This window comes from Rhineura floridana, chromosome 1, assembly GCF_030035675.1.
Source record: "Rhineura floridana isolate rRhiFlo1 chromosome 1, rRhiFlo1.hap2, whole genome shotgun sequence".
NCBI classification, from domain to species: Eukaryota; Metazoa; Chordata; class Lepidosauria; order Squamata; family Rhineuridae; genus Rhineura; species Rhineura floridana.
The window spans coordinates 247324490-247338047 of record NC_084480.1 but is presented as its reverse complement, the minus strand read 5'-3'; the positions used below and the strand labels follow the sequence as shown (position 1 = coordinate 247338047).

General features: G+C 40.4%; 1 protein-coding gene across 12 annotated transcripts in view; it reads left to right on the top strand.

The window, feature by feature from the left end:
- ZNF521 (zinc finger protein 521) overlaps positions 1-13211 on the top strand; it is a 422310-nt gene extending 409099 nt beyond the window's left edge. For all 12 annotated transcript variants that reach the window (XM_061597293.1, XM_061597339.1, XM_061597412.1 and 9 more), the window contains one exon: positions 12385-13211. In XM_061597293.1, coding sequence (XP_061453277.1) covers positions 12385-12414 — 30 coding nt within the window. In that variant the 3' untranslated portion in view covers positions 12415-13211. The remainder of the gene's footprint in view (positions 1-12384) is intronic.
- The last annotated feature ends 347 nt before the right edge of the window (positions 13212-13558 follow it).

Here is a 13558-nt window from a genome sequence, read left to right as displayed (position 1 = left end):
CCCCACCCCGGTTTCTCTAAGAATTTAGTTCAGGTAAATATGTGGGTGTGGCTTCAAACAGCTGCTGCAAAAAACAAACCAGCCTTTTCACAAGGAAATTTTCTTCAGACACTGTTGCAGTGAAAGCTGGGTATGATTTTTAACACTGTGCAACTCAGTGAGGAAAACAAACACAACAATTCCCCAAGTTCACAGAAATGGGCATGGCCCAATGTTTAAAACACTGAGCTGTGACTACAGATCATTAATTTACTGTCAGCTTCTGGAACCTGAAAGGTTGAATATATGATCATACAAATGTTAAGTCCCATTGATTTCACAGAGCAAGTGCCCTTGGAAAATTCACTAGTTAGTATTTTAGGGTCTTTGGCATGTGGCATATGCTGATATCACATTGTTCCATAAACTGTACAGGTCCTTGAACTCTCTAAGTATATTTTTGCTGTAACAAAATCCTTTTAAAAAACAACAACCGTAGCTTCTTTGATGATGTTTTTGTCATTGCACCTCCATTTCTGCATATAACTTGCTATTGTGAAGCTGATGGTTGTATCTATTAATTTAACTAATTCAGAATTATATCTCTATTATGGGGGGGGGGTTCTGTGTGTAAGAATGGACAGTAAATGACAAAGCATAAATGGCAGCGGCAATTCCAAATTTTGCAAAGAATGTTAATTCTAATCCAATTATCCTCTTCAAACTAGCAGAGTTTTCAAAAAATCTGAAAGAGCTACCCATATCAAACATTCTAAGAGATATACAGTAGAGATGCATCAATACTGAGCCAACCTAAGATTACGTAATTGGGTTGAGATTTCCAGAAGGTGCTGGATTTTACATATTTATTTATATGAGATTTTCTACCCTTCTAATATGCATGCATCACACAAAGCAGCTTGCAATAATTATTTTTTTTAAAAAAAAATCATGTGTGAAAGAGGGGAAGAGACAATTAACTCAGGGAAGTTATTTGGTATTGTATGTTTCCAGAAGAGCAGTTTTAAAAACATCTGCCTCAAATATACTATATGTCCTATAAAGGGCAAATTCCATTCTCAGTTACACGGAAACTCTTAACTCTAATATTGGTTCTCCCCGTACACCTGTTCATGTCAACAGGAGCTCCATCTTCTGATTTCCCCACTTGTGGCAGCTCCTATTGCCATGGAAGTGGGAGTCCTAAGCACATGTGGATCTGCGGTGTGGAAAATAGAGGAAAAAACACCCTTAAAACAAAACGTCCAACAGTTCATAACTGGGATTGATGGTTGCAATTTTCATTCACTTATACATGGGGTCTCTAATAGACGACTGTTTTGTTGGTTTTTTTTTTGTTAGGTTTTTTTTATAGAATATAGCAGACTGTAATGTTGCTCTCTGTGTGATTAAAGAATTTTTCTCCTTATTTCTTTTCTGCCAACTTTCACCTTTTTGTCTCATAAATGTTATATCTGTGGTATGATCAAAAACAGCCTTTCTCCCTTACCAGGTATTTTTTTCTAGTCCATTGATGCTCTACAAACTGGAAAGAGGTTGTACATCCATGTAGTTTCAAGTATTTAGGGAGGCTGCTCAAGGTACATGTTTGTGTCTTTGCTCAGTTAGTGATTTTTGTCCCTGTTCCTTTTCTCTGAATTCATATCTCCATGTTCTCTTGAGCCTCTCTTTGTGCAGCAGGCCATATTGGTTGTGGTGCACCATAGCAAGGCTAAGCAGGGAGTAATCCTATAGTTCATTTTGAATCTTCCACATTAGTGCCTTCATGCTTTTTAAAAATTGTTTTTAAAAAAACATTGTGGTTTGAGTCCTGAGCACACATGAAAGCTACTTTCAAATTTGTCACATATGGCTTCATGGCTTTTCTAAACCCTCAACTGGTGACATGTGACTCAGGCATTTAAAAAAAGAGACAGAAGGTATCATTAAAACACATGGGCCACAATCCAGCATTGCAGTTCTCATTGCTTTCCTGTTATTGGATATGGTAGAGAAAAGTTTTTGCCACAAACTCTGGCAAAAGAAATGCAAGAAAACCATAAGGGATGCTAAAAAAAGAATTTGAGGAACACATTGCTAAAAACATAAAAACCAACCAATTTTTTTTTAAAATACATTCAAAGCAGGAAACCATATAGGGAGACAGTTGGACCCTTGGACGACAAAGGTGTGCTAAAGCAGGATAAGGAGATTGCAGACAAGTTAAATGAATTCTTTGCATCTGTCTTCACAGTGGAGGATATAGGGCAGATCCCTGTGTCTGAAAACTTTTTCAGGAAGGGAATATGAGGAACTGAGGCAAATAGTGGTGGCAAGAGATGACATTCTGGGCTTAATAGACAAAATAAGAACTGACAAATCACCAGGTCTGGATGGCATCCACCCAAGAGTTTTCAAAAAACTCAAATGTGAGATTACTGATCTTCTAACAACAATATGTAGTTTGTCCCTCAGATCTGCTTCCTTACCTGAAGACTGAAAAGTGGTCAATGTAATGCCAATCTTTAAAAAGGGATCCAAGGGGCATCCTGGAAATTACAGGCCAGTTAGCTTAATGTCTGTCCCAGGAAAACTGGCAGAAAGTATTCTTAAAGATAAAATAGCCAAGCATATAGAAGAACAATCTTTGCTGAAGCAGAACCAGCATGGCTTCTGTAAGGGTAAATTTTGTCTTACCAACCTATTGGAGTTCTTTGAGAGTGTCAGCAAGCATATTGACAGAGGTAATCCAGTTAACATAGTGCACTTGTGCTTTCAAAAGGCTTTCAACAAGGTATCTAACCAAAGAATTCTGAGTAAGCTTAGCCATCATGGAATAAGAAAAGAGGTCCTCTTGTGGATCAAGAACTCGCTAGGAAACTGAAAGAGAGTAGGAATAAATGGACAGTTCTTCCAGTGGAGGGATATAGAAAGTGGAGTCCCCCAAGGATCGATATTAGGACCTATGCTTTTTAACTTGTTCATAAATGATCTAGAGTTCGGGTGGGCAGTGAGGTGGAGTGCCCAAGTTTACCGATGATAGTAAATTGTTCAGAGTCATTAAAACAAAAAGAGAACTCTCCAAACTCCAACAAAAGCCCTCTCCAAACTGAGTGAGTTGGGGGTAAAATGGCAATTACAGTTTAATGGGAGCAAGTGTAAAGTGAAGCATGTTAGGGCATAAAATAGTAGCGTTGGAAGGGGCCTGTAAGACCATTGAGGTTGCATTCTGCTCAGTGCAGATATCCAATTTAAAGCAGACCCAATGGATGGCTGTCCAGCTGCCTCTTGAATGCCTCCAGTCTTGGAGAGCCTACCACCTCCCTCTGTAATTGATTGTCTCCATTGTCATACTGCTCTAACAGGACGTTTTTCCTGATGTTAAGACTAAATCTGGGTTCCTGTAAGTTGAGCCCATTATTCCGTGTCCTGCACTTTGGGATGATCAAGAAGAGATCCTGAACTTCCTGTGTATGAACCCTTCAAGTTCATGAAGAGTGCAAAAATCTCTCCACTCAGTCTTCTCAAGGCAAAACATGCCCAGTTCTCCTCATAAGGCATTGTTTCTACATTCTTTTTAAAGTGCGGTGTCCAGAATGTGATTTGGAAACAATGTTCTGTTAATGCAGCCTAAAATAGCATTTGCATTTTTTTGCAGCTGCATTGCTCTGTTGGCTCATATTCAGCTTGTGATCAAGAACAATTCACATACAGTATTACTGAGCCAAGTATTCCCCATCTTTTAACTTGCATTTGGTTTCTTTTTCCTGCTGTAGAACTTTGCCCTTATCCTTGTTAAATTTCATTCTGTTGTTTTCCGCCCAGTGCCCCAGCCTGTCAAGATCACTTTGAATTTTGTTCTGTCTTCCAGGCTATTATCTATCTCTCCCAATTTTGTATCATCTGCAAATTTGATAAGCATTCCCTGCACCTCCTCATCCAAATCATTAATACAAAACATTGAAGAGCACTGGGCCCAAGCCTGAGCCCTGTGGTACTCTGCTCATTACCTTCCCACAGTTTGAGAAGGAACCATTGATAAGCACTCTTTGAGTACAACTGTGGATCTACCTCCAACGAGCCTACATTTAGCTAGCTTGCTAATCAGCATATCATGGGGTGCTTTGTCAAACGCCTTGCTGAATTTGAGATATATTATGTCCACAGCATTCCCACAGTCTATCAGGGAGATTACCTAATCAAAAAATAAGATAAGATAGTCTGGCAGGATTTGTTCTTGATAAATCCATGTTGGCTTCTAGTAATCACTGCATTGTTTTCAAGGCACTTACAGACTGACCTCTTTATAATCTGCTCCAGAATTTTCCCATGGATTGATGTCAAGCTGACTGGTCTGTAGTTCCCAGGTTCTCCCTTTTTGCCCTTTTTGAAGATAGGGACAACAGTAGCCCTCCTCCAGTCATTTCGCCCATCCTCCATGATTTCGCAAAGGTAATAGACTGGTTCTGAGAGTTCTTCAGTCAGTTCCTTCATTACTGTGGGATGCATTTCATCTGACCCTGTAGATTTGATCTTGTTCAAAGTACTTAGGTATTCCTTGACCATTTGTCAATTTCAAGCTGCAATCCTGCCCCTTCAACTTGTACTTCATGTTTGCCAAGAGGGTAATAGACCTTCTTTTGGAAGAAGACTTAGTGGAAGTAGGAAGTGAACTCTTCCGCCTTTTGTTGTTGTTGATAATGGTAATCTCTTATCATTTTGCCATCCTCATGGAGTAGCTCAACCACCATTTCTTTCCTTTGTCTTTTACTATGCATATAACTGAAGAAAGCTTTTTGTTGTCTTATCATCTCTCGCTAACCTCATCTTTAGCCTTCCTGATGCCATCCCTGCAATTCTGTGCTACCTCTTTCTAACTCTCTCTTTGTGGCCTGGCCTTCCTTCCACTTCCTATATGTCTCCTTTTTTGTTTTCAGGTCAGCTTTTTGTGAAGCCACATTGGCTTATTCTGCTGTCTTTCACCTTTTTGCCTTATATGAATTGTTTACCATTGTGCCTTTAGAATTTCCTTTTTTAGAAACTTCCATCTATCTTGGACTCCTTTTCTCATTAGGATCTCTTGCCATGGAACTTTACATATCATTGTTCTAAGTTTATTAAAATCAGCTTTCCTGAAGTCCAGGGTATGCATATGGCTACTCTTAGCATTTGATTCCTTTAAAATCAAGAACTCGTATAACATGGTCACTTTCCTCCAGAGTCTCTACCACTTTATCTGCTAAATCATCTCTATTAGTTAGAATCAAGCCAAGGATGGCTGATCCTCTAATTCCTTCCTCCACTTTCTGTAGGAGAATGTTATCAGCAACACAAGTCAGGAATTTCTTGAAGGGGCTGTGTTTTACACAATTTGTCTCCCAACAGATATTGGGGTAATTGAAGTCCCCCCATTACTACTACATTGTGCCTCCTTGAAACATTGGCAATTTGCTTGTCAAAAGTTTTCACCCTCATCTTCTCCTTGATTGGTCAGTAGTAGTCTCCAGCCACCATGTCCCTTTAATTCCTTGCCCCATATATTTTAATCCAGATGCTCTTGATGGGGCTACCAAGCTCATCCTCCCTTATTTCTGTGCAGGGATATATATTTTTAACATATAGCGCAACTGTGCCTCTCTTTCTATTCCTTCTGTTCTTTTTTAACAAGTTATATCGTTCAATTGCTGTATTCAGTCATGGGTGTCATCCCATCAAGTTTCAGTTATATCTGTCAAGTCGTATTTAGCCTCCTGTATTAAGAGTTCAAGTTCAAACTGTTTGTTTCCCATACTGTGGGCATTAATATACAGACACTGTAGACTGTGATTTATGATCTGGCTTCCTTACTACATTTTTATGAAGACTATTATTGAGCCCCATTAGAGTTCTTCTCTTGGTTCCTGTTACTGTGCAAAAGCCTTCATCAATCGTTATCTCCAAGTTTACGTTTCCCTCCCCCTTCATCTTCCTGATGAAGTTCTCCATGCTTTGGCCAAACACATTATTTCTGGTCCTTGTGATGTGCAACCCATCACTTGGTCCCAGAACCCAAATCTCTTGTGTCAGCACCACCTTCATAGCCAATCATTTCCTGGAGTATTTTTCTTTCCCTTTCTACTCCTCTTCTAAGTGCCGTATATTCCGGCGTATAAGACGACTTTTTAACCCTGGAAAATCTTCTCCAAAGTCGGGGGTCGTCTTATATGCCGGGTGTTGTCTTATTAGGGTTGCCATATTGCCCGGATAGCCGGGTTTTACTCGGATTCTAAGCATGCCACCCGGCGCCCGGCTAGCCCTTAGGTGGCCCGGATTCTCAGCTTTCATTTAAAAAAAAAATTAAGTTTCTAGGTGGTGCAGTTCTCGAGATATATATAAAAACGTCAGGCACCCCCCCCCCGGTTAAATCTTTTTTTAAACTACTGTATAGCACTTCGTAGCTTTAACCCCGCCCGTTCAGGATTTCAGCCAATCAGTGAAGTGTTTGTTTGGTGGCAGTGTCTGCAAAACCTCATTGCGAGGGCAGAAAATGGTGGTTTCCCCTCCTGTTTATCTGAAAATCTCATAAATTGGGTAGGTATATACATTTCAGTTTTTCCCCCTGTTGTGTGTAGGAGTCAGATCCTGGGCAGTGTTTTGAAAACCTTCCCAATAGTTGCTTTTGGGGGTAAAAACAGTGCTAATCCCATATGTCCAGAGTAAATCCTATTGAATTCAGTAAGAATTACTTTTGAGTAGACATAATTATGAATGTGCTGAAAATCAATGGGACTTTGGAGTGAATGTAAAAAAGAATTGTGTTTGTGTTCTCTTTCTGCCCCCCCCCCCAGTCCTATTTTAAAGCAAGTAGGCAGGGCTTACTTAGGTATTGCAGTTTTTATTCTGTAGGAAACTAATACTGATTTTTAAAAAACTAATACTGATTTTTCTGCAATGACCAATTGGTTTGACAATAAACTATTATATGGGCTGTATGTATTTATACATCTGCAGTGTGTGCGTGTGTGTATGGAGTCTTTCCAACACCCCTGTGAGGTAGGGTTGGAAACCAAGGCAGCTCACAACAAGAAATAAAGCCATTTAAAATCCAATAACCATAAAAACAAGTATAAACAGTTGCAAAACAGTGTAAAGTGGCATGATTCGGAATTTTGGGTTGTGTGAATGAAGTTGCTTATCACTTGAGGTTGCATTTCTGTCCCTGTTTGAGTAAGCCCCATTGAATACGCTGGGACTTGCTTCTGAATAAATAAATTTAGGATTGCACTATAAATATCTTTACAGTTTGTGTAAATAATAAATATATTTGATAGTTATGCTTATATAAATATTTCTTCATTTATCATATTTTTGGTTTTTGGTTAGGAATCCTGACTGGTTGTGAGATGCTTAGTTTTTTGCCTTGTAGGAATCTTGTTGTGGTTGGTATGGTATTACATTTAGGAAAGTGTTACTGCCTTCTGTATTTTTTTTTCCTATTTGCATTTCACTTATCTTTAACCTCACTCCGTTACAGCCATAGAAGCAATAGCAGCATATGCAAGATAATTAACTCCCATTAGTGATAAGAACAAGAATTTATAATTATTATTTCAATTAAAACAAGAGGCTTATCAATACTTTGAAGAGGACCAGATATTTATTTTCTTTCTGAGCCCAGGACTGGGTCTTTCATGATGCCCGGTGTGTGTGTGGGGGGGGAGCAGGAGAGTAGTCGATAAGACAGACATCCTGGCATTGATAATCGAATTAGCAAGGTATGTGTGGGGTTGTTGTACACTTCCAGGCTCAGTTTCATTTTGAGTATGGAGGTGGAACTTGTGTAGATGTGGTTATCAAAGGGAGAAGAAATTTTGAGTTAAGCAAAGCTCTGCTTTTATAAAACCTAAGAAACATACAGTACTTTGAATGTCTGAGTGCCTGCACCAGTGGAATACTGGAGTAACTTGTAAAACTTGCTGCAACAGTATTTAGAACTGAGCATGTGGTGTGAAAGACTCCTTTTCCTAACATTTTGGCTTGTTTTTCTCTGATTGTGTATTTTTATTGTTTTTACTATATTTGTAAGCTGTGCTGAGCTCTGTTTTTAACAGCAAAAGGGCAGGATATAAATTATCTTAATCAATCAATAAATACTCCATAGTGTTGGAAACTAGAGTCTAGGCATTTAATGTTGCTTTTAAAAAAAAGATTTCTCACTTCTTTCCCCAGTTTTTGGTGGTAATTCCTAGGCACAAAAACAAAACAACTGGACAATCCAAATATTAATATTTATAAGTTTATAAGTGACAGTTTTCCTGCTAAGTACCTGCATGTCATAAGCAGGGGTAGTCTTATACGGCGAGTATATCCCAAACTCTATATTTTAACTGGAAAAGTTGGGGGTCGTCTTATACGCCCAGTCGTCTTATACACCAGAATATACGGTACTGGAAGGATGGATGAGAAAACTATTCAGACCCCAAGCCCTTGAATTTCCTTCCCAGAGCTTTAAAGTCTGATATGATTTCTTTGTAGCTCCTTTTGGCAGCATCATTTGTTCCCACGTGGATCAGAAGAAAGAGATACGTGTCAGTGGGCTTTATGAGTGTTGGCAACCCTTCAGTCACATCTCTAATCCATCCTCCAAGGAGACAGTATACCTGGCAAATTCATGGGTTTTCCCAGCATATTTGGGTTTCAATCCCATGCAGTAGGGAGTCTTCCACTACTACTACTCTTCTCTTCTTAATTTCACATATACAGTTATGGGGTCTGAACTGGTGGTGACTGACCAGGAATGAGACTATGGGGTCATAGTGGATAGCTTGATGAAGTTCTGAACCCAGTGTGTAGCAGCTATAAAAAAGGCAAATTTATGCTAGGGATCATTAGGAAAGGAATTGAAAATAAAACTGCTGATATCATAATGCCGTTATATAAATATATGATGTAACAGCATTTGGAATACTGGAGTATTTGGTGTACATTTGGAGTACATTTGGTGTACAGTTCTGGTTGCCTCATCTCAAAAAGGATGTCGTAGAATTGGAAAAGGTTCAAAAAAGGACAATCAAGAAGATCAAGGGAAAGGGAATGTCTCCCCTTTGAGGAAAAGTTGTAGCATTTGAGGCTTTTTAGTTTAGAGAAAAGGCGAGTAAGAGGTAAAATGATGGAAGTATATAAAATTATGCATTGCATGGAGAGATTGGATAGAGAGAAGCATTTCTGCCTCTCTCATAACACTCAAACTTATGGGCATCCAATGAAGCTGAATGCTAGAAGATTCAGGACAGATAAAAGGAAGTACTTCTTCATGCAGTGCATAGTTAAGCTATAGAACTGGCTCCCAGAGGATGCAGTGATGGCCACCAACCTGGATGGCTTTAAAAGAGAATTAGAATAAATTCATGGAGGATAATGGTTTTAAAAGGCTACTAGCCAAGATGGCTATGCTCTGCCTCCCCAGTCAAAAGCAGCATGCTTCTGAATACCAGTTGTTGGAAACCGCAGGGGGGTGGGGAGAGTGTTCTTCTGCTCAGGTCCTGCTTGTAGGCTTCTCACGGGCATCTGGTTGGCCACTGTGAGAACAGGGGATGCTCAACTAGATGGGCCACTGGCCTGATCCAGCACACTCTTCTTGTCTTCTTAAAGAGCCTGACATGCACCCAGTGGTTCATCTGCTATAGTTAGCAAGAAGAGGAGCCTTCTAAATGTGTGGAGGTCTAGGTAGCAACTACAGACTTCCAGAAAAGCAGCTAAAGGTTTTCAGGAAAGAGTGTATAATGTCCGGTGGGATAATTAAAATATTAGTAATGGACTTGGAGCACTAGGACAAATGTGTGCTTTAGACATTACAGCAGTTTTATGCATTGATGCATTTTGAGGGGAAAAAGAATCTAATAGAGTGTATGACTGTTTAAGCTGTTGCTCTGTTGAAACTTGTTCAATTGCCCCTGAGGAACAGTATTTTGAGTCAAAATGCACTGAGCCTTCATAAACTGATTGATTCCAGTACAACTTTGAGGTTTCCTCTTTTCATTTCCTTATGCTGAAGCGACCGGGCTGACACTCTTAACTCAGTTATGTGTAGTTGACTAGAATGTGGATGGAGATCTGTACGTAGATCTGAATTTGTATCCTTTTAAAGTTAGGCAATGCAGGTGGATAATATCTTCATCTAAATCTGCATCTTTATCAACATTCTCCTGCAACTGGTCATGCTTAGCTACATGTGACTAAATCTACAGGAGAGCAAATATCTCACTGCACACTGTTGGCAAGCAATTACACCAGCAGTGTAGCAAGCAGGAAGTCAGCCTAGTTGCCTGGGCAATAGGGACACATTCCCTCATTCCATCCTATTCAAAATGAGGGCAGTCCAAGGGATTTGTTTACCAACAGTGACATTCTCAAGTAGCCCAGTCTGATTGGCTACATGGTGCCATGACCTGTGATCCCTGGTTGTTGAGCCCCAACTCCTCCAGGAGGAGCAGGGAGAGGAGTTGGTCGAGCCCCAGCTTCTCCAGATAGATCAGGGAGAGGAGCCAGAGGTGGATGAGGTTTTCGAGGGCATTGAGGGAGGGGGTGAAGCTGACAGCCCGCCAGTTCCCACGGACAGTCCTCCCGTCAATGCGGAGCTCGCTCCACCTACAAGCGCCCCAACAGAGCCATTGGGAGACAACCTTGCACGCGTGCCAATTCCACCACCCCCAGGACTCCCCGCCTGGCATTTCAAATGCTTCCCTGCCAGCGAGTTCCCCACCCTCTGAAGTCAAGCCGGCACCTAGCGAGCCTGTCCTGTCCGATGAGCAGGCAGAGGCTCCCCCCCTGCCGTGTGAGATGCCGCGAGAAGCGGGTCGGTCAGAACGTGGAACTTCGAAAGAGTCAGAGACTACAGGCGAAGACCTTTCCTATTTAAGGCGGCGCCCCCCTGATTGGGGTGCTGAGTCAACTTACTCCACACGCTGCACAGCATGCTTAGGTAGTCTAGTAGTGAGTCAGCATAGAGAGGTCTATGAAGTGCACTGCTTTCGATGTAACCGTTACTCTAATAAAACAAGAATAAATTCCAGTCTTATCTCCATCTCGGACTCTGGGCAGGACACTGGTTGACTAGAATCATACAGTGAAAAAGAAAGAAGCCCTAAATGCAGTGCTGTGAAAAAGTATTTGTTCCCTGTCTGATTTTCTTCATGTTTGCATATTTTTGGCACTGAATGTTATCAGATCTTGAACCAAACGTAATATTAGGGAAAAGGGAACCTGAGAGAACAAATAACAGAACACTTTGATACTTATTTATTTATTAAAGAAAGTTAAGCCATACCCAATACCCCCATGTGAAAAAGTAATTGCCCTCTTAGACTCAAAACCTGGTTACGTCACTTTTAGCAGCAATGACTGCCACCAAACGCTTCCTGTAGTTCTTGATCAGTCTCTCACAGCTCTGTGGTGGAATGTTGGCCCACTCTTCCATGCAGAACTGCTTTAACTCAGTGACATTTGTGGGTTTTCGAGCATGAACTTTGCCTTTCAGGTCCTGCCACAACATCTCAATGGGGTTTAGGTCTGGACTTTGACTAGACCATTCCAAAACGTTAAATTTCTTGTTACTCAACCATTCTGATGTATACTTGCTTGTGTGTTTTGGATCATTGTCTTGTTGCATGACCCAGCCGTGCTTCAGCTCCAGCTGAAAGATGGATGGCCTGACATTCTCCGGTAGAATTCTCTGATACAGAGGAGAGTTCATGGTTCCTTCAATGATGGCAAACCATCCAGGTCCTGATGCAGCAAAGCATCCCCAAACCATGACACTGCCACCACCACGCTTGACCGTTGGTTCTTCATGTGGAATGCGGTGCTTTGTTTTCACCAGACATAATGGAGTCCATGTTGCCCAAAATTTCCATCCATTGTTCCAAAACTCTTGACAATCGTCCAGGTGCTTTTGGGCAAACAATGTTCTATGGACAGATGAGTCAAAGATGGAACTTTTTGGGCAACATGGGCCCCGTTATGTCTGGTGAAAACCAAGCACTGCATTCCACATGTGGTTATACTGGAATTTGCCATCAGTGGATGGATCTGTAAGCATTCCCACAAATGGGAAGGGCTGTGCCACATCCCCTGGCAATTATCCCACAGGGCTTTGCATGACCTGCTAATATGTTCTATAATTAAAACCATATTAATGAATGGACATTAGGTAAGTACTACCTTTGACTTAGGTCTAAGGTACCTTCAGGTACATGTCAAGGATTATAGAAATTATCCCAATGCATAATACAAGCAAAAGAGTTTTTGTTAAAGGCCACTTATTTTAATGATAGGGGTTTCTGTCACATGGCTTTTTATGTAGCTTTACTTCGTTTCCTCAACTGTACAATAACCACCATATCCCTTTTTCTTTTCTTTTTCTTACAGAATCATACAATGACCCAACATAGCAGTTAGTGCAAGGCCCAGTTCTTCAGGAGCGGATTCTTTGCGGGACAAAAAAAAGGGAACATGTTTTACTCTTTGCACGAGACTTTCATTGTTAATGTATATTATTCAGAAACATTGTATTGTACCATAAAACTTGTATTATCAAAACTGTTGGATGTTCATGTGTTGAAACTTTTGAGCACCGGAGAGACTTCCTGTATATAATGTGTTGCACATGTATTATGTTGTCTGATACTAAAATGGTCTTATAAAGACACGTGGACTTGGGCCCTATTCAAGCAGGATTAAAAGAATAACAACAACGTATAAAGGGAAAAAAGGCTTAAGACAATGTTATTTTCAAGGAAGAAACCAAAAAAAAATGAATAGCAGTAATACATTACAACTCTGTTTAGCCTTCCTTTCATTCAAGCTTATGTCTACAATCTCTCTCTTTTGGTATACAAACAAATGAATTCAAGAGTATTTTTATTGTTGAAGACACTTGCATAAAACAAAAATGAAGAGTCTCTCCAAGCAGGATCCTCCAGCTGAATATGGCCTGTATATATATTTGTAAGCCTTGCGATATGACAGATAGCATTACCATATATGCAATAGTTGTTATGTAGATTGTCAAAGAAACTTTTTTTCCTGGATACCATTTGAAGCTTTTGAGTGTTCAAGACTTTTCCTTAATGATGTCACATGGCCAAATTTTTGAATCAGTTGAACTAACCTGTATGTTACTGTTATTAATGTTTACTCTGCGGTCTGAACCTGGAGATTACTGGAATGGTTTTCCAAGAGGAAATAAATTCAGTTTACCATTACATACAATGTGGTTGTGCTTTTTGTCCCAGGTAAAAGTAAACCTGCTCCCCTTTTGCAAATTAATTCTGACTTGTAAATAAACAGATTATTTCCCTCTCCACATCACACATTTCCACATTGCACATCTGCCTAGTAATTGGGCTACTACTACCGCTCATTCCAGCTAAATTTTCTTGTTGTTACAGATGTACATTTCTTTAACCCTCTGTCAGGTATGGGGAATCTTTGGCCCTCTAGATGTTGCTGAACTACAACTCTCATCAGCCCCAGCAAGCATGGCCAATGGCCAGGGATGATAGGAGGTGTAGTTCAACAACATCTGGAGAGCCAAAGGTTC